Source organism: Salvelinus fontinalis, chromosome 2 (genome assembly GCF_029448725.1).
Source record: "Salvelinus fontinalis isolate EN_2023a chromosome 2, ASM2944872v1, whole genome shotgun sequence".
NCBI classification, from domain to species: Eukaryota; Metazoa; Chordata; class Actinopteri; order Salmoniformes; family Salmonidae; genus Salvelinus; species Salvelinus fontinalis.
Window position 1 is genome coordinate 99,359,754 of NC_074666.1, and position 21,340 is coordinate 99,381,093.

The 21,340-nt window shown below is 41.8% G+C and overlaps 1 protein-coding gene across 1 annotated transcript; it reads left to right on the forward strand.

Annotated features, from left to right (window-relative positions):
• Positions 1 to 1,478: 1,478 nt before the first annotated feature.
• On the forward strand, positions 1,479 to 16,723 carry LOC129833077 (NLR family CARD domain-containing protein 3-like). The gene is made up of 7 exons (XM_055897366.1): positions 1,479 to 1,628; positions 8,358 to 9,573; positions 9,882 to 11,724; positions 13,429 to 13,602; positions 14,005 to 14,178; positions 15,170 to 15,207; positions 15,989 to 16,723. Exons 2-7 carry the CDS (start codon positions 9,297 to 9,299, stop codon positions 16,531 to 16,533), a joined length of 3,051 nt encoding a protein of 1,016 aa, XP_055753341.1. The 5' UTR covers positions 1,479 to 1,628; positions 8,358 to 9,296; the 3' UTR covers positions 16,534 to 16,723.
• Positions 16,724 to 21,340: the final 4,617 nt, after the last annotated feature.

Genomic DNA, 21,340 nt, shown 5'->3' on the forward strand with positions numbered 1-21,340 from the left:
AGCTTTATAACACAGATTGAATCCCTGTCCAGTACGCAGCTTTATAACACAGATTGAATCCCGGCCAGTACGCAGCTTTATAACACAGATTGAATCCCGGCCAGTACGCAGCTTTATAATACAGATTGAATCCCGGCCAGTGTCTCTGAAGGAGAGAAAGAATACAAGAGAAGGAACATGTTTGTGTAATGAAACAGCCCAGGATCAGATTAGCCTTTACCAGCTCTGTGTGTAATGAAACAGCCCAGGATCAGATTAGCCTTTACCAGCTCTATGTGTAATGAAACAGCCCAGGATCAGATTAGCCTTTACCAGCTCTGTGTGTAATGAAACAGCCCAGGATCAGATTAGCCTTTACCAGCTCTGTGTGTAATGAAACAGCCCAGGATCAGATTAGCCTTTATCAGCTCTGTGTGTAATGAAACAGCCCAGGATCAGATTAGCCTTTACCAGCTGTGTGTGTAATGAAACAGCCCAGGATCAGATTAGCCTTTACCAGCTCTGTGTGTAATGAAACAGCCCAGGATCAGATTAGCCTTTACCAGCTCTGTGTGTAATGAAACAGCCCAGGATCAGATTAGCCTTTACCAGCTCTGTGTGTAATGAAACAGCCCAGGATCAGATTAGCCTTTACCAGCTGTGTGTGCTTTAGTGTTTTGTGTTGAACGTGCCACAAGGCATAAAGAAATCAGCAGATGTTCAGGTGTTTGAGACCAATGTTAAACCCAATGTCCAAAAACTGGTCTCCATTGATGGTTGTAGGTCTTCCAGCAGGACAATGACCCCAAACACACAGCAGAAAGCACCTAGGAACGGTTCAAGAAGAAACTCCGGACTGTTCTGGAGTGGCCAGCGAAGAGTCCAGACCTGAATCCCATCCAAAACCAATGGAGAGATCTGGAAAAAGCATTTGGTGGAGGGCACCCCTCAAACATTGAAGAATTAGAGCAGTTTGGTGCTGAAACGAGGGCCAGATTACCGGTAGAGAGGTCCAACAATTCCCCAGAACTGTGCCTCCACACATCCTGTTTCCTGCCCAATCAATTGAATTTCAATCAAGTTGTAGAAACATCTCAAGGATGATCAATGGAAACAGGATGTACCTGAGCTCAATTTCAAGTCTCATAGGAAAGGGTCTGAATACTTATGTAAATAAGGTATTTGTGTGTTTTTTTTTTATATATATATATATAAATTAGCAAACATTTCTAAAAAACTATTTTGGCTGTGTCATTATGGGGTATTGTGTGTAGATCGATGAATAATTAAAAAACATTTTTTTTTAACCCATTTTAGAATAAGGTTGTAACGTAACACAATGTGGAAAAAGGAAAGGGGTCTGAATAGTTTCCGAAGGCACTGTTTCATTTCTACCATGAAAGCATTATAAGAGATGGACTTTGCCCTTTTACAACATGGTTTAATAGGAACTAGCAGCACCCTGGCCCAGTCTGTTATCAGTAGAGCAGGCTGGGCTCCACCTGCTGTTATCAGTAGAGCAGGCTGGGCTCCACCTGCTGACTGTTGTAAAAGGTTTTGTTATAGACTATAAAAGTAGAAAGGGTTTTGGTACAAGATTAATTTTGAGAGTAAAAAAATAGTCTTCAAACCGGACAGCAGTGAATAAAGTGAGTATCTCAGACTGAATAGACTGCTGCTGCTACTACTGCTACTGCTGCTACTGCTACTACTACTACTACTACTGCTACTGCTGCTACTGCTACTACTACTACTACTACTACTACCACTATTGCTGCTACTACTACTACTACGTGTTTTATCTATTTAACTTCAACAGATTTAGAGCTAGAATATATTAAGGCCGGGATTCAATCCGATCGTGCTTTGTCTACAATGCACTTTCTAGAGAGACCACATTTACTGTCCCTGTTTCATATGTTGGTTCAATTGGAAATTATCTTTACAGGGAAAGCGGGGGATACCTAGTCAGTTGTACAACTGAATGCCTCCAACTGAAACGTGTCTTCTACATCTAGATGCCTTAGTCGACATCCACGTCTTCGGCGCCCGGGGAACAGTGGGTTAACTGCCTTGTTCAGTGGCAAAATAACAGATTATTACCTTGTCAGCTCAGGGATTCGAACCGGTAATCGAACCCCAGCGCTCTAAATGACTCATTGTCCAAGTGTTCATATATGCTAATGATATAATACCTAATAGCAATGAGGGTTGCCGGCCGGATCACAGCTTTTTATTTACTTAGGCAAGTCAGTTAAGAAAAAAATCTTATTTACAATGACGGCCTACCCCGGACGACGCTGGGCCAACTGTGCGCCACCCTACGGGACTCCCAATCACTGTCCGGTTGTGATACAGCCCAGGATTGAACCAGCGTCTGTAGTGACGCCTCTAGCACTGAGATGCAGTGTCTTCGACATCTTCGGAAGCCCATAAAGGTCTTGAGGTGACCCATTGACTCAGTCCTCTCTGCTCTATCGAAATATAATTCCTCTGTACAACCCAGATAAAATGCCTGTGCATAACCTCGGGTAACGACGTGACTCTGCTAGACATGTTTCACCACAGATGTGTGCCTGTGCACGGCTGATAAACGAGGCCCCCAAGGATTTTTGCACCCCTAGGTTGCTACGTAGTAGCCGACCAGCAGGAGGTCGTAACATCACGCTCCAGACCGGACACGGCATAAATCATGAGCAGTGGTCATTTTCATAGAGTATGTATGCAATTTAGGTCAAGTCACCAAAAGTACAGAGAACGTTGTATGCATGGAAATGGTACACCTTGTGGTTATCGTAATGCATTTATTTCCCTTCCACATCTAATACGGCATTGCCTTGAACGCATCCTCCATATGTGCTGTTGATCTATGTCGCTTGTTTCCTGTGGGGAAAATAAGTTTGACGTTTCCTCGCCTGTCTGTGTTATTTCAAAAATCATTGCTAGGGTCATTTTAAGGCTTGAAAATCCGTTCAGACATTTTCGGACAGTGAGGTACTTTCCAAACCAGATCAATCTAGACACGTCTGGTTTCAAATGGCCAATTCTTTCTTCTACGGCGATCTAGTGGACGAACTGGGAATCAGACATGAGATCTGATTACATCAGTGAAAGGGTTACGACTTCAGCTTTCTCTTCATATGTGTACTGTATATCGTTCCTTTAAGACGATAAATGAAGGTATGGCGGAGCAATGGCACAGTGCACGTAGTGCTTTCAAGATGACTGGGATCTTCATGACATCAGTGATCTTCAGGTCGGGGCTCTAGAAAGAGGACAGAGTTCCCGACTTGGAATTACGAGTTAGATGACCGTCCTAAATGATTTTTCCCCCAGTCGGGGCTTGTTTTTTTTCTTCAAATTTCCCAGTTGTCTTGAAAGCACTACATTCGTAAGTGGGAGATTTCAGAGTTCCTAGTTGTATTTAACTCTGCAACAAGCCCTGTACTGTCATTTTGAATATTCAATAGCTCAATCTCCTCTTAGAAATAATAACCAAACCAACATTTTAATGGTTAAAGACATGCTCCGGACTTTTGGCAACTACGAAGTATTTTTTTAAACCTCCCGCTTTGGGCTGAATGCATAGAAGAATAAACCCATTATTTTACAGACAGAAGTAACAGTGCTAGGACCAATGAGTGTACAGACAATAGTATAAATACATATCCCCCCCAGCCTTATGTTAAAATGGGTATAAAAAAATAAATTGTTCTCCTCATCAATCTACACACGGTAGCCCATAGTGACAGGGCAAAAACTGTTGTGCGCCTATTTCATAACATGGGACTTGTGAAAGCGGTGTTTTTCTACACATGAGAGGATCCGGACAAGAAAATTGTCTGTAAAAAACCGAACCATGTGAGCTACAAACAAATGTCACCAATATTGAAAGGGGAGATGAACATTCCAGTTGTTTGGCTCTATGACAGCAAAAACTATTGTTTTTGTTTTTATTGTTGGCCATAAAATACTGTAAAAACACTAGGAAAGTGATTTTAATTTTGGAAATCTGTTTCCAAGTATTCCCAAGCATAATAGAGAGACATGTCATCATTGGCAGCCATTACAGCTGTAGTTAGATTCTACCAACTGCAGAACTCTTAGGGCCACATATATCCATTGTTTTTGTCAAAATTGCTCAAGCTCACTACTTTTGGTTGGGAATCATAGATAGACAGCAATATTCAAACCTTGTCTCTGATTTTCAGGCAAATTTAAGTCCCAACTCAGACTAGACCACTCAGGAACACTCAACCCCTCTTGAAAACCCATTCTGGTGTGTCTTTGTCATTAAAAGTTGTGTAATTTACTCGCTGAAAAATAAAACTCTATCCCAGGTTTAGGTTTTCAGAAGCTTTTAACTTTTTACATGGGCTTTGCTCCTTTTATATTTATTTTGATCCTGAAAAACTCCCCAGACCCTGGCGATGACAAGCATACCCATAACATGATGCTGCCACCAAAGTACTTACCATAAATATTTAATAGCACATTTTTAAAAGGTTTAATACATTTAATAAACATACTCTGAAATGCAAAAACACAAACTTCCACAGCCGAACTGCAAAGAAAATAATATTAGACAACTTGTCGTTACCATATCCGTCCTTCCTGATTTGTAATGACTAGCACACTATATGGCATGATTACACAAGACACCTCTATCATGGATTTGTTGTTGTACTCAAGGAAGGGAAGCAAGGTCTCTGTGATACGTACTTTATGCTGGTCTACTTTGACATAGATCTGTTGCTGTACTTTATGCTGGTCTACATTGACATAGATCTGTTGTTGTACTTTATGCTGGTCTACATTGACATAGATCTGTTGCTGTACTTTATGCTGGTCTACATTGACATAGATCTGTTGTACTTTATGCTGGTCTACATTGATATAGATCTGTTGTACTTTATGCTGGTCTACATTGACATAGATCTGTTGTTGTACTTTATGCTGGTCTACATTGACATAGATCTGTTGTACTTTATGCTGGTCTACATTGATATAGATCTGTTGTACTTTATGCTGGTCTACATTGACATAGATCTGTTGTTGTACTTTATGCTGGTCTACATTGACATAGATCTGTTGTTGTACTTTATGCTGGTCTACATTGACATAGATCTGTTGTTGTACTTTATGCTGGTCTACATTGATATAGATCTGTTGTTGTACTTTATGCTGGTCTACATTGATATAGATCTGTTGTTGTACTTTATGCTGGTCTACATTGACATAGATCTGTTGTTGTACTTTATGCTGGTCTACATTGATATAGATCTGTTGTTGTACTTTATGCTGGTCTACATTGACATAGATCTGTTGTACTTTATGCTGGTCTACATTGATATAGATCTGTTGTACTTTATGCTGGTCTACATTGACATAGTTTTTACAAAATCATGTCTCTTACTTACATAATAATGCCTCAAATTAAAGTGTTATTGATAAATCATGATGATGTCATTAGAATACAATATCAGTTGGTAGTAAAATATAATATTTCTTGGAACTTTTGAGTCAGTGAAATGTTTCTGTACGTGTCTGTTTTATTTAGTGAAGGTATTATTTGTTCCGTTGGTTGGCTGTGTATGTGTGTGTGCGCGTGTGTTTGAGAAAGAGAGAGTCATAAAGAGATAAAGAGAGAGGGAGGAGAGAAACAGGTAGAACCTGATATGTAAATGAGTTGAGCAAATAACAGTAAAATTCTACGCCCGAATGATCATTCCAGACTCTGCTTCTGTTGAGAGAGAGATAACAGGTAAGACGATTGTAATTGGTATTCATATAGTTGATGATATTGTTATGTGTATTCATATAGTTGATGATATTGTTATGTGTATTCATATAGTTGATGACATTGTTATGTGTATTCATATAGTTGATGATATTGTTGTGTGTATTAATGTAGTTGATGATATTGTTATGTGTATTCATATACAGTACCAGTATAAAGTTTGGACACAACACTCATTCATTTTCTTTTTACTATTTTCTACATTGTAGAATAGAACAGTGAAGACATCAAAACTATGAAATAACACATATGGAATCATGTACTAACCAAAAAGGTGTTAAACAAATCAAAAATATATTTTATATTTGAGATTCTTCAAAGTAGCCACCCTTTGCCTTGATGACAGCTTTTGTAAAAAATGTATTAGAAAAACCCTTGAATGAGTAGGTGTGTCCAAACGTTATACTGGTACTGTAGTTGAGTATGTAAATTAGATGTGTGGGGTGAATTGGTTCCGTGTCCATCTGTGTTCCCCACGGTGATCTCCTACTGAATCATAGGCCTATAGGCTTGTCTGCTCAACACAGGCTTAAAACACAACAAGAAACAAACAAACATTTTCTTTTTAGAATCTACTGTTAATGCTTTTCACACAAGCAGGTATTTTGTTTGAAAGATAGGCTTTCCATAATATTTATTTGTCTAACAACAACTTATACTTCCTTAAAACAGGCTGGTGTGTATTCATTAGTGCCCACCGTAGCGAAACGTTTGGCAACGGAAACCGTTTCGGTCACGCTGTACAGCATTTGGAGTAAACTGTTTATGCAACGTTTTAAAACTGTTGACTGCGGTGTAAACCAATGAACATAACCCAGGTAGTAGCCTACGACTAGACTGTTGATGCCTGATGCTGAAACCTGAATGTAGCCTGATGGGTATACTATGATGTAAGCTAGATGTACAGGTTTTCTAAAGTTAGCCAGCTTCAGTTAGCTTCACATTCCATCTCAGGCCTCATCCATCAGAATATACAGAGCGCTAGCCAGCTTCAGTTAGCTTCACATTCCATCTCAGGCCTCACCCATCAGAATATACAGAGCGCTAGCCAGCTTCAGTTAGCTTCACATTCCATCTCAGGCCTCACCCATCAGAATATACAGAGCGCTAGCCAGCTTCAGTTAGCTTCACATTCCATCTCAGGCCTCACCCATCAGAATATACAGAGCGCTAGCCAGCTTCAGTTAGCTTCACATTCCATCTCAGGCCTCACCCATCAGAATATACAGAGCGCTAGCCAGCTTCAGTTAGCTTCACATTCCATCTCAGGCCTCACCCATCAGAATATACAGAGCGCTAGTCATCAGGAAGGTATGAAAGTCCAGAGAGGACATCATGTTAAGATCACAACTTATATATCTCATGATCACGACATAAACATGATGTTGTTGAGCTGACAAGATAAACTCTATAACTAGGAGTGGACATATTGATAATAGATTGACATTGTGGCTGAGGCATAACACATTTTTGTTGTAGCACCGGACAAACATACCTGATTTAGGGCCTGATGGTTAGTTGACAAGTTGAATCCGGTGTGTTTGTCTGGGGACACAATAAAACTGTACTGTTGGAATCTCATATAACTGAGGGATGTCTCCTTTCATATCTGGAAAAGGACAAAGTAGAAGTAGAGAGACGTGAAATAATATTAATTGATTGGGTTTATATAGCACTTTTCTACCACCTGAGGTACTCAAAGCGTTTTACATAGTAGTGGGAAACTCACCTCATCCACCATCAATGAGCTGCATCCAGCTTCTTCACCAAGCTTCAGGGGAGTTGTCTTAAAGTAACCCAGTATCAGGCTGTAAAAATGGCAAAATGTGCATAGGGGGTAAAATGTGCCAAAAATAAGGTGACCAAACATGGGTCTAAAAAATGTTTTCCCCTGGTTTTCTTATACTGTGTCTCTCAGATATTAGGACAGACACTTCAAAACCTTGTTCCTTAGGATTTATTTTTTGTCTGTCTGTTTTGCCATTTATAAATGTGTTGTTCAATGCTTTTCTATGGGCTATAGCGGTAAAGGCCAAGTTAGACCTACAGGGGTTAAAATGGCTTTGTTCTATTGGAATTTGTGCATGTTTAGAGCGCCACCATTAGATAAATGATATGACAATTTATTATGATTTTTACATTTTCTATTTATTTTTTTGCAAATCTCTTATTCACCAACATGGGGACAAATCGGAAACCAAAAATTAAAAAAAAAGACATATTTTGTATGTCTTTTCTTTGCCTGCTGTTGCTCTGTCTTAGTTACGTTGTTATACCAGAATCCCACGGTTCTTATGTGTTTGTAGGACTTCTAGTTTTGAAATCAAAATGTATCTAATGAAGGTAGTTTACAATATATGTGTTGCTAGAAAATGCCACCAGAGGGCGTCAGAGTTTTAACTGTTTACTATTTTCTACTGGGGTTGAGCACCAATGGCATCTAAATATTTTACTAAATATTATGTGGAAAATGGTAGTAATGTAAGTAATAACAAATAATAATGTATGTTTATTTCTCACAATAGTGCAGATGTTGGGGCTTGTAGATTATGATGCTATATGCTCTGCTGTTTTACAGTCTCCATTGACCTAAAATGGCCCCATCTGCTGTTAATTAACAGTCTCCAGTGACCTAAAATGGCCCCATCTGCTGTTTAACAGTCTCCACTGACCTAAAATGGCCCCATCTGCTGTTTAACAGTCTCCACTGACCTAAAATGGCCCCATCTGCTGTTTAACAGTCTCCACTGACCTACAATGGCCCCATCTGCTGTTTAACAGTCTCCACTGACCTACAATGGCCCCATCTGCTGTTTAACAGTCTCCACTGACCTACAATGGCCCCATCTGCTGTTTAACAGTCTCCACTGACCTGCAATGGCCCCATCTGCTGTTTAACAGTCTCCACTGACCTACAATGGCCCCATCTGCTGTTTAACAGTCTCCACTGACCTACAATGGCCCCATCTGCTGTTTAACAGTCTCCACTGACCTACAATGGCCCCATCTGCTGTTTAACAGTCTCCACTGACCTACAATGGCCCCATCTGCTGTTTAACAGTCTCCACTGACCTACAATGGCCCCATCTGCTGTTTAACAGTCTCCACTGACCTATAATGGCCCCATCTGCTGTTTAACAGTCTCCACTGACCTACAATGGCCCCATCTGCTGTTTAACAGTCTCCACTGACCTACAATGACCCCATCTGCTGTTCAACAGTCTCCACTGACCTACAATGGCCCCATCTGCTGTTTAACAGTCTCCACTGACCTACAATGTCCCCATCTGCTGTTTAACAGTCTCCACTGACCTACAATGGCCCCATCTGCTGTTTAACAGTCTCCACTGACCTACAATGGCCCCATCTGCTGTTTAACAGTCTCCACTGACCTATAATGGCCCCATCTGCTGTTTAACAGTCTCCACTGACCTACAATGACCCCATCTGCTGTTTAACAGTCTCCACTGACCTACAATGGCCCCATCTGCTGTTTAACAGTCTCCACTGACCTACAATGGCACCATCTGTGAAAGAGCGTCTCCTGGCCGTCCTGGATGATCTCGGCTCTGAGGAGCTGAAGAGATTTAAGTGGTATCTAACTACAGAAAACAAGCTGGATGGCTTCCTTCACATTCCAAAGGGCCAGCTGGAGACATCTAACAGACTGGACATAGTGGATCAGATGGTGCAGAAATACAGGGGAAATGCGGCTGTGAAGATCACACTGGACATCCTGAAGAAGATTCGCCGTAACGATCTCGCTGAGAAGCTAAACAGAGACTGTCCAATAGGTAATTCAGAATTCTTGTGTCTCCTAAGGTTTTGAGTAAATATATCTATATTCTACTGTATTGTTGAAATTGAAATTCTATATAAATTCTTAAATAGGTTATACAGTATTTCTATGTTTGTTATTGGCTAACCTATAAAATTATAATTTTTCTTTGAAATGTGCATTAATTTCATGTGCTTAGATTTTTTCCAATAACCAGATATATTGTAAAATAAAAAATGTATATATTTGTTTATTGTGTACTGTTGAGCATCTAGAGAACAACACATGCTTGCTAACTATTCTATAACCGTTGTCCATTGTCAGGTCCTTCAGATGAAGATGGTGAGAAGTTCCAACATGAATATAAACAGGAAGTAAAGAAGAAGGTGCAGCATGTATTCAACGGGGTACCGAAGCAGGGCCACAAGCAACTTCTCAATGAGATCTACACAGAGCTCTACATCACAGAGGGTGGAAGTGGAGAGGTCAATAACGAACATGAGGTGAGACAGATCGAGATCACGTCCAAGAATCCAGCAAGACCAGAGGCTAAAATCCTCTGCAATGACATCTTCAGACAATCATCTGGACAAGACAAACCTATCAGAACTGTGCTGACAAAAGGAGTCGCTGGCATTGGGAAAACAGTTTCTGTGCAGAAGTTCATTCTGGACTGGGCTGAAGGGAAAGCAAATCAGGATATCCAATTCATTATTTCACTCCCTTTTCGGGAGCTGAATTTGGTGAGGGGGGAAAAGTACAGTTTTGTAGAACTTCTGCATAAATGTGTCTTAGAGACTAGAGTGATTGAGAGGGACTTTTTGAATAACATTTTAACAAAATTGCAAAAACCAGGAAACCACAATGAGAGCAAGTACAAAGTTTTATTTGTCCTTGATGGTCTGGATGAGTGCCGACTGACCCTCGACTACGAGAACTGTAAGAGCTGGTGTGATGTCACAGAGCCAACCTCAGTGGACGTGCTGCTGACAAACCTCATCAAGGGAAATCTGCTTCCACCTGCTCTCCTCTGGATAACCTCCAGACCTGCAGCAACCAATCACATCCCTCCTGATTGTGTTGACCAGGTGACAGAGGTACGAGGGTTCAATGACCCACAGAAGGAGGAGTACTTCAGGAAGATATTCAGCGATGAGGACCTGGCCAACAGAATCATCTCACACATAAAGACATCAAGGAGCCTCCACATCATGTGTCACATTCCAGTCTTCTGTTGGATCTTAGCTACAGTTCTGGAGAACGTGTTGAGTACAGATAAGAATGAAGAGATGCCCAAGACTCTGACTCAATTATTTATTGGGTTACTGATATTTCAGACCAAACAGATGAATGATAAGTATCACAAAAAAGGTGAGCGAGATCCACACAGGGATAAAGAGAGCTTCATGGCACTGGGGAAACTTGCTTTTAACCAGCTGAAAAATGGCAACCTCATTTTCTATGAGGCAGACCTGAAAAAGTATGGCATTGATGTCACTGAAGCCTCAGTGAACTCAGGAGTGTGTACACAGATCTTTAGACGGGACTATGGGCCGTTCCAGGACAAGGTGTACTGCTTTGTGCATCTGAGCGTTCAGGAGTTTCTGGCTGCGCTCTACGTTTTCCTCTCCTTCAACAACAGCAATGTAAACCCAATGACCGAAGACCAATCCTTCATCAGAAAAATTCTAATGAAGTGGAATCCTGCCATCACCTTCCACACGATTGCAGTGGATAAAGCCTTACAGAGTGAGAATGGACACCTGGACCTGTTCCTCCGTTTCCTTCTGGGCCTCTCACTGGAGTCCAATCAGACTTACTTACGCGGCCTACTGACACAGACAAGAAGCAGCTCACTGAGCCACGAGGAAACAGTCAAGTACATCAAGAAGAAGATCAGGAACACTCCCTCTTCAGAGAGGTGCATCAATCTGTTCCACTGCCTGAATGAACTGAATGACCATTCTCTAGTGGAGGAGATCCAAAGATACCTGAGATCAGGAAATCTGTCCAAAACCAAACTGTCACCTGCACAGTGGTCAGCTCTGGTCTTTGTGTTGCTGACTTCAGAAGAGGAGCTGGATGTGTTTGACCTGAAGAAATACTCCAGATCAGAGGAAGGTCTTCTGAGGCTGCTGCCAGTGGTCAAAGCCTCCAGGACAGCTCTGTAAATACACGTTAAAAAAGTTTATATACAGTACGGGTCAATAGTTTGGACACACCTACTCATTAAAGGGTTTTTCTTTATTTTTACTATTTTCTACATTGTAGAATAATAGTGAAGACATGAAAAAACTATGAAATAACACATATGGAATCATGTAACCAAAAAAGTGTTAAACAAATCAAAATAGATTTTATATTTTTCAAAGTAGACACCCTTTACCTTGATGACAGCTTTGCACACTCTTGGCATTCTCTCAACCAGCTTCATGAGGGATGCTTTTCCAACAGTCTTGAAGGAGTACCCACATATACTGAGCACTTGTTGACTGCTTTCCTTCACTCTACGGTCCATCTCATCCCAAACCATCTCATTTGAGGTGAGGTCGGGTGATTGTGGAGGCCAGGTCATCTGATGGGCAACTTCATCACTCTCCTTGGTCAAATAGCCCTTACACAGCCTGGAGGTGTGTTTTGGGTGATTTTTCTGTTGAGAAACAAATGATAGTCCCGCTATGCACAAACCAGATGGGATGGCGTTTCGCTGCAGAATGCTGTGGTAGCCATGCTGGTTAAGTGTGCCTTGAATCCTAAATAAATCACTGACAGCGTCACCAGCAAAATACCATCACACCTCCTCCTCCATGCTTCACGGTGGGAACCACACATGTGGAGATCATCCGTTCACCTACTCTGCGTCTCACAAAGACACGGCAGTTGGGAAAAAATCTCCAAATTGGACTCATCAGACCGAAAGACAGATTTCCACCTTGTCTAATGTCCATTGCACGTCTTTCTTGACCCAAGCAAGTCTCTTCTTATTATTGGTGTCCTATAGTAGTGGTTTCGTTGCAGCAATTAGACCATGAAGGCCTGATTCACGCAGTCTCCTCTGAACAGTTGATGTTGAGATGTGTCTGTTAATTGTACTCTGTGAAGCATTGAGTTGGGCTGCAATCTGAGGTGCAGTTAACTCTAATGAACTTATCCTCTGCAGCAGAGGTAACTCTGGGGCTTCCTTTCCTGTGGCGGTCCTCATGAGAGCCAGTTTCATTATAGCGCTTGATAGTTTTTGCGACGGCACTTGAAGAAACTTTCAAAATTCTTGACATTTTCCCCATTGACTGACCTTCATGTCTTAAAGTAATGATGGACTTTCATTTTCTTTGCTTATTTGACCTGTTCTTGCCATAATATGGACTTGGTCTTTTACCAAATAGGGCTATCTCCTGTATACCACCCCTACCTTGTCGCAACAAAACTGATTGGCTCAAACTTATTAAGAAGGAAAGAAATTCCACAAATTAGCTTTTAACAAGGCACACCTCTTAATTGAAATGCATTCCAGGTGGCTACCTCGTGAAGCTGGTTGAGAGAATGCCAAGAGTGTGCAAAGCTGTCATCACAGCAAAGGGTGGCTACTTTGAAGAATCTCAAATATAAAATATATTTTGATTTGTTTAACACTATGTGGCTTACTACATGATTCCATATGTGTTATTTCATAGTTTTAATGTCTTCACTAATATTCTACAATGTAGAAAATTGTAAAAATAAAGAAAAACCCTTGAATGAGTAGGTGTGTCAGTTAGAATATACATTAGCATATTACTTATTTATTGTTGATTCTCAAATATTCTGCTACATGTACTGTACACAGTACACACAGTTGTCGAAATTCATTTCCATTGTGTTTTACTTTTCAAAGGCTTAATGGGTGTAACCTCACTGAGAAATGCTGTGAAGCCTTGGCCTCAGCTTTCAACTCAACCTCCTCAAACCTAAGAGAGCTGGACCTGAGTGACAACAACCTGCAGGATTCAGGAGTGAAGCTGCTCTCTGCTGGACTGGAGAATCCACACTGTAAACTGGAGACACTGAGGTCAGTAGTCTGTATTAGTTCACTAAAGGGGATAGTTCATCATGTGATCTTCAGGTATTTATAGAGGACAATTAGTAGGCTGTCATTGTAAATAAGAATTTGTTTTTAACTGACTTGCCTAGTTAAATAAATAAATAATCAGCTGAATTTAAATGTCATAGTTACCTGACTGCTGTTTGGAAGAGGAAGAATTACACAATATATTGATATTATTTATTTTTATTTTCAAGATGCTTTACTTGCTGAAGTCAAATGTTTTTAGTTATATAATCATGTGATTGTAATATTATTTTTATCAGGTCATTTTTTTCAATGCAAATGTCTGTCGAGTTTGCGGAAGACACACACCTGCCATTTCCCCTTTCACCACTAGAGGGTGTAAATATGTGATAAACTCTACAGGTTGTCACGCTGTCTGATCACAAAGAAAGGCTGTGCTTCTCTGGCCTCAGCTCTGAGGTCCAACCCCTCCTACCTGAGAGAGCTGGACCTGAGCTACAATATCCCAGGAGACTCCGGAGTGAAGCAGCTCTCTGCTGGACTGGAGGATCCACACTGGAGACTGGAGAAACTCAAGTATGTGGAGAGGGTTTGTGAAGTTTGTGTCTATTCATGTGTGACATGGACAGTTTTGGTTCAGGGTTCCTGGGTTAGTTATAACTATTTAATTAGGGGCACCACATTCACTGGGGACGTTCTGAAATTGCATTTCTGCCTCCATGTGGTCGGGTCGGCTGTTTGGAGTGTTTATACAACTGGGAAAAAATATATATATGTCCCCCCCACTTCTAAAACGAAGTTGAGCCGAAGTTGAGCCCCTGTATTTAATATCCAATAAACAATATTTGTGTGTGGTTGTGTGTGGTTGTGTGGTTGTGTGTGTGGTTGTGTGGTTGTGTGAGTGTGTGTGTGGTTGTGTGTGGTTGTGTGTGGTTGTGTGTGGTTGTGTGAGTGTGTGTGTGGTTGTGTGGTTGTGTGAGTATGTGTGTGGTTGTGTGTGGTTGTGTGTGGTTGTGTGTGGTTGTGTGTGTGTGGTAGTGTGAGTGTGTGTGTGGTTGTGTGTGGTTGTGTGTGGTTGTGTGAGTGTGTGTGTGGTTGTGTGAGTGTGTGTGTGGTTGTGTGAGTGTGTGTGTGGTTGTGTGAGTGTGTGTGTGGTTGTGTGAGTGTGTGTGTGGTTGTGTGAGTGTGTGTGTGGTTGTGTGAGTGTGTGTGTGGTTGTGTGAGTGTGTGTGTGGTTGTGTGAGTGTGTGTGTGGTTGTGTGAGTGTGTGTGTGAGTGTGTGTGTGGTTGTGTGAGTGTGTGTGTGGTTGTGTGAGTGTGTGTGTGGTTGTGTGAGTGTGTGTGTGGTTGTGTGAGTGTGTGTGTGGTTGTGTGTGGTTGTGTGTGGTTGTGTGTGAGTGTGTGTGTGGTTGTGTGTAGTTGAGTGTGTGGTTGTGTGAGTGTGTGTGTGGTTGTGTGTAGTTGAGTGCGTGTGTGGTTGTGTGAGTGTGTGTGTGGTTGTGTGAGTGTGTGTGTGGTTGTGTGAGTGTGTGTGTTTTACTGAATCACTGTTCTGCTTCTTGTGCAGTGTTGACCCCTGTGGAGAGTACTGGCTGCTGAAAAAATGTAAGTGTTGACTGCTGTGAAGAAAATGTGAAATGTGTTATTAGTGATGAAACAGGAAATAGCATAACCTCAGAGTCATTGTCAAATTACTCAACTGTTGACCTACGTGGTCAGATGAAATATAAGCCGCCATCTTAAGGAAGTTGAATCAGACCCACTGGGCACAAACATCAGTTCAACGTCTAGTTTTGATTGATGTTCGGTTAAGTTATCGACTAACCTGAATTCAACGTGAAATCAACAAAGAATGTCACCCTGTCAGTGGATTTAGGTCAAAAGTTAGATGAAAAAATCCCAAATTCTCAAATCCAAATCCCAAATTCTCAAATCCAAATCCCATATTCCCAAATCCAGTCAGTTTTCCACGTTGATTCAACGTCCTCACATGTACTATTTTGTTGTTGAAATGACGAGGAAACGATGTTGATTCAGCTAGTTGTTGCCCAGTGGGAAATACTGTATAGGCTTGCATACAAATGGTCATATACAGTACAGAATGTAGATTAAAAGACGATAAATGAAATACTAAAAAACATATTATTTACAATTATTCTCTTTTTCCTTTTTAACTACTTTTATTCTTTCAGTACATAGTCAATATACTCAATATTTAATCATTATTTAATTATTATTAAATAATTATTATTTATTTATTATTTCATTCCATCCAGTGCAGTCTGTCAATTAGATGTATTATTCAATGAATAAATGCTCCTCATAAAATACCTTGATGATTAACATTCTGATGATCGTGATTTGTAATATTGATCTTCCCTATCAGATGCCTGTGATGTCACACTGGACCCGAACACAGCACACAGAAACCTCTCTCTGTCAGAGAGGAACAGGAAGGTGACGTGGGGGAAAGAGGAGCGGCTGTATCCTGATCACCCAGAGAGATTTGAGGACTGGCCACAGGTGCTGTGTAGAGAGGGTCTGACTGGGCGCTGTTACTGGGAGGCAGAGATGAGTGGGGGAGGGGATGACATAGGAATGACGTACAGAGGAATCAGCAGGACAGGAAACACTGATGACAGTAAGCTTGGATGCAATGACAAGTCCTGGAGTCTGAGCTGCTCTGATTACGGTTACGCTGCCAGGCACAATAAGGAGAGAACGGACATACCTGCCTCCTCCTCGTCCAACAGAGTAGGAGTGTATCTGGACTGGCCGGCCGGCACTCTGTCCTTCTACACTCTGTCCTCATCTGACACACTGACCCACCTGCACACATTCACCTCAACATTCACTGAGCCTCTCTATCCAGGGTTTTGGGTTGAAATAAACTCCTCATTGTCCCTGTGTGAGGTTAAAACCTTCAGTTAGTAAAGGATGGTTCTTGTTGTTATTGATTGGTGTTTGTAAACGAACGAAGGACGAAGGAGTGGCTTCGTAAGAAGCATTTCAAGGTCCTGGAGTGGCCTAGCCAGTCTCCAGATCTCAACCCCATAGAACATCTTTGGAGGGAGTTGAAAGTCCGTGTTGCCCAGCAACAGCCCCGAAACATCATTGCTCTAGAGGAGATCTGCAGGGAGGAATGGGCCAAAATACCAGCAACAGTGTGTGAAAACCTTTGCCAACAAAGGGTATATAACAAAGTATTGAGATAGACTTTTGTTATTGACCAAATACTTATTTTCCACCATAATTTGCAAATAAATTCATTAAAAATCCTACAATGTGATTTTCTGGATTTTTTTCTTCTAATTTGTCTGTCATAGTTGAAGTGTACCTATGATGAAAATTACAGGCCTCTCATCTTTTTAAGTGGGAGAACTTGCACAATTGGTGGCTGACTAAATACTTTTTTGCCCCACTGTAACAGTAGAGCCTGGACTACCGTTATGTTCCCCATGATGCTGGTGTGATATAACAGCAGAGTCTGGACTACCGTTATGTTCCCCATGATGCTGGTGTGATATAACAGCAGAGTCTGGACTACCGTTATATTCCCCATGATGCTGGTGTGATATAACAGCAGAGCCTGGACTACCGTTATGTTCCCCATGATGCTGGTGTGATATAACAGCAGAGTCTGGACTACCGTTATGTTCCCCATGATGCTGGTGTGATATAACAGCAGAGTCTGGACTACCGTTATGTTCCCCATGATGCTGGTGTGATATAACAGTAGAGCCTGGACTACCGTTATGTTCCCCATGATGCTGGTGTGATATAACAGCAGAGTCTGGACTACCGTTATGTTCCCCATGATGCTGGTGTGATATAACAGCAGAGTCTGGACTACCGTTATATTCCCCATGATGCTGGTGTGATATAACAGCAGAGTCTGGACTACCGTTATGTTCCCCATGATGCTGGTGTGATATAACAGTAGAGCCTGGACTACCGTTATGTTCCCCATGATGCTGGTGTGATATAACAGCAGAGAATGGACTACCGTTATATTCCCCATGATGCTGGTGTGATATAACAGCAGAGTCTGGACTACCGTTATATTCCCCATGATGCTGGTGTGATATAACAGCAGAGCCTGGACTACCGTTATGTTCCCCATGATGCTGGTGTGATATAACAGCAGAGAATGGACTACCGTTATATTCCCCATGATGCTGGTGTGATATAACAGCAGAGTCTGGACTAACGTTATTTTCCCCATGAGGCTGGTGTGATATAACAGCAGAGAATGGACTACCGTTATGTTCCCCATGATGCTGGTGTGATATAACAGCAGAGTCTGGACTACCGTTATTTTCCCCATGATGCTGGTGTGATATAACAGCAGAGTCTGGATTACCGTTATATTCCCCATGATGCTGGTGTGATATAACAGCAGAGAATGGACTACCGTTATGTTCCCCATGATGCTGGTGTGATATAACAGCAGAGTCTAGGCTACCGTTATTTTCCCCATGATGCTGGTGTGATATAACAGTAGAGCCTGGACTACCGTTATGTTCCCCATGATGCTGGTGTGATATAACAGCAGAGTCTGGACTACCGTTATGTTCCCCATGATGCTGGTGTGATATAACAGTAGAGCCTGGACTACCGTTATGTTCCCCATGATGCTGGTGTGATATAACAGCAGAGTCTGGACTACCGTTATGTTCCCCATGATGCTGGTGTGATATAACAGCAGAGTCTGGACTACCGTTATATTCCCCATGATGCTGGTGTGATATAACAGCAGAGTCTGGACTACCGTTATGTTCCCCATGATGCTGGTGTGATATAACAGTAGAGCCTGGACTACCGTTATGTTCCCCATGATGCTGGTGTGATATAACAGCAGAGAATGGACTACCGTTATATTCCCCATGATGCTGGTGTGATATAACAGCAGAGTCTGGACTACCGTTATATTCCCCATGATGCTGGTGTGATATAACAGCAGAGCCTGGACTACCGTTATGTTCCCCATGATGCTGGTGTGATATAACAGCAGAGAATGGACTACCGTTATATTCCCCATGATGCTGGTGTGATATAACAGCAGAGTCTGGACTAACGTTATTTTCCCCATGAGGCTGGTGTGATATAACAGCAGAGAATGGACTACCGTTATGTTCCCCATGATGCTGGTGTGATATAACAGCAGAGTCTGGACTACCGTTATTTTCCCCATGATGCTGGTGTGATATAACAGCAGAGTCTGGATTACCGTTATATTCCCCATGATGCTGGTGTGATATAACAGCAGAGAATGGACTACCGTTATGTTCCCCATGATGCTGGTGTGATATAACAGCAGAGTCTAGGCTACCGTTATTTTCCCCATGATGCTGGTGTGATATAACAGTAGAGTATGGACTGACGTTATTTATTTAAACAATAACATGCACCTGGGGCGACCAGTGGCTCTCTTTCAGCTTTAAGTAAATGTGGTACAGTGTTTGGTGAAAAAGTATAGCCTCTTCCACAGAAACTGAACTGCCATCACACACACACACACACACACACACACACACACACACACACACACACACACACACACACACACACACACACACACACACACACAATGTGTCCGGAACATAAACGTATCACACCACACACTCATTAATGTAGTATGGGTGATCTTTCTATATGAATTACTATGCTGTTACTAAGCAGTAATGTATTACGGCAGTGTTATGTTATGGCACCTAATAGGAAGTGCCGCACAAGAATATTTTACTAAACAATACTAAACTGTTACTCCCGTCTCTTGCCTGGTGATTTTTCTCCACGACACAAATGTTACAACAAACACTGTGAGACAGATCAAAAATAGCTGTTCATACAGGTCTTCTAGACATGAGGAAAAGACCGGGAGCAGAACCTCAACATAAACCGTAAGTTGCTGTTCATACAGGTCTTCTAGACATGAGGTGCTGTACAGAAACCCAGCCTAAAACCCCAAACAGCAAGCAATGCAGATGTAGAAGCACGGTGGCTAGTTAAGAACAGCTGACATTGTTGTTCTGTGTCCATGGCAACACAGTGTGGACCGAGCCACTCAACTTATCTTTTTCACACACAATTTTTCAACCATAAAAGTGCTGCAAGAGATTTAGTATGTTGTTTCTCAACCATTGTTCCGTGGACCTGCGCCAGTCAGTGGGGTGGTGTTTCTCAACCATCGTTCCGTGGACCTGCGCCAGTCAGTGGGATGGTGTTTCTCAACCATTGTTCCGTGGACCTGCGCCAGTCAGTGGGATGTTGCTGGCCGCTCCCTGAGATGATTAACTGACACCAGTGGGGATTTTAGCATGTAAATCTTGGTGGGATAAACTCAACAACAAAAAAATTGGGATGCATGCCAGCAAAGCCACTGCACAACACAACACTACACTACACTAAATAATACATTAGTTGCACTATAATGGTGACAAACTGTCACGTCCCTGACCTGTTTTCTCTTGTTTTTGTATGTGTTTAATTGGTCAGGGCGTGAGTTGGGGTGGGCATTCTATGTTATGTGTTTCTATGTTGGGTTAAATGTGTTGCCTGATATGGTTCTCAATTAGAGGCAGGTGTTTGACGTTTCCTCTGATTGAGAACCATATTAAGGTAGGCTGTTCTCACTGTTTGTTTGTGGGTGATTGACTTCCGTGTCAGTACCACACGGGACTGTTTCGTTTGTTTAGTCTGTACCTGTTCGTGCGTTCTTCGTGTTTATGTAAGTTCTTATGTCCAGGTCGGTCTACATCGTTTTTGTTATTTTGTAATTTATCAAGTGTGTTTCGAGGAGGAGGAGGAATTAGACAGCCGTTACACAAACGGTGCCCACAAACTGTTAGGGCCTACATAAAGCTGTCCCAACAGCAGAGTCCCAACAGCTTACCATTGCTACACCTGACTATCAGAGGAGTCCCAACAGCAGAGTCCCAACAGCAGTCCCAACACCTTACTGTTACACCGGGATATCAGCGGAGACTTGTCTGGCAGCGAAACAGTTCATTCAGCCTCATTTACTGCCTTTTTAAAAAACATAGCTGATATGGCTGACTTGCTTAAACAAATGTGGTTTCTACTGACAATTGAGATGTACAAACTATGCCATAAGGGGACGATGAGCAGATAAGAGGCAATTCGTAATTTCGACTAAGACATTAATGAGCGAGCTAGGACGGACGTAGTCAATGTAACGATTTGTTCAGCACTTTTGAAATGTACAGGAAAAAAATTCCGAACATGGGCCGTTGTTACAGTATTCTCCCTGTACACCAAGTCAGAACCGTAGGATAAATAATGGGGGCATATAAGCAGACAATGAAATCTCTTATAATATTTGATGATGACATTTTTCTTAAACGGGCTATAGGCTACATGTGCACCACCAAGTCAGAACAGTAGTCAAAATTAAGATGGGTAAATAGTTAACTAAGTTATGAGGGGAAAAGGGACCGAGTTGGATGACCGTTCAAAACGTATGATCCCAGTCGGAGCTCGTTTTTTCCCCTGAGTTCCCAGTTGTCTTGAACTCATTAAAGTCTGAGATTTCCCAGTTCCGAGTTTCCAGTTGTCTTGAACGCAGCAGAAGTCATGCTTGATTGACAGCATGGCCAATGTTGAATGTTTATCCTTTTAAGCTTGGAAAAGAGACCCTTAAACCCAGACTTTGATCACACACTCTCTCCACTGAATAGCAGGCTAGTGATTGCTTTGCAATGCTGCAGTTAGCCCC

Excerpts from the sequence above, each read along its gene's own strand:
- LOC129833077 (XM_055897366.1), top strand. The coding sequence starts at position 9,297 with ATGGCACCATCTGTGAAAGAGCGTCTCCTGGCCGTCCTGGATGATCTC. Across the intron at positions 11,725-13,428 it reads AAAGCCTCCAGGACAGCTCT|GCTTAATGGGTGTAACCTCA; the intron begins GTAAATACACGT and ends TACTTTTCAAAG. Across the intron at positions 15,208-15,988 it reads GTACTGGCTGCTGAAAAAAT|ATGCCTGTGATGTCACACTG; the intron begins GTAAGTGTTGAC and ends CTTCCCTATCAG.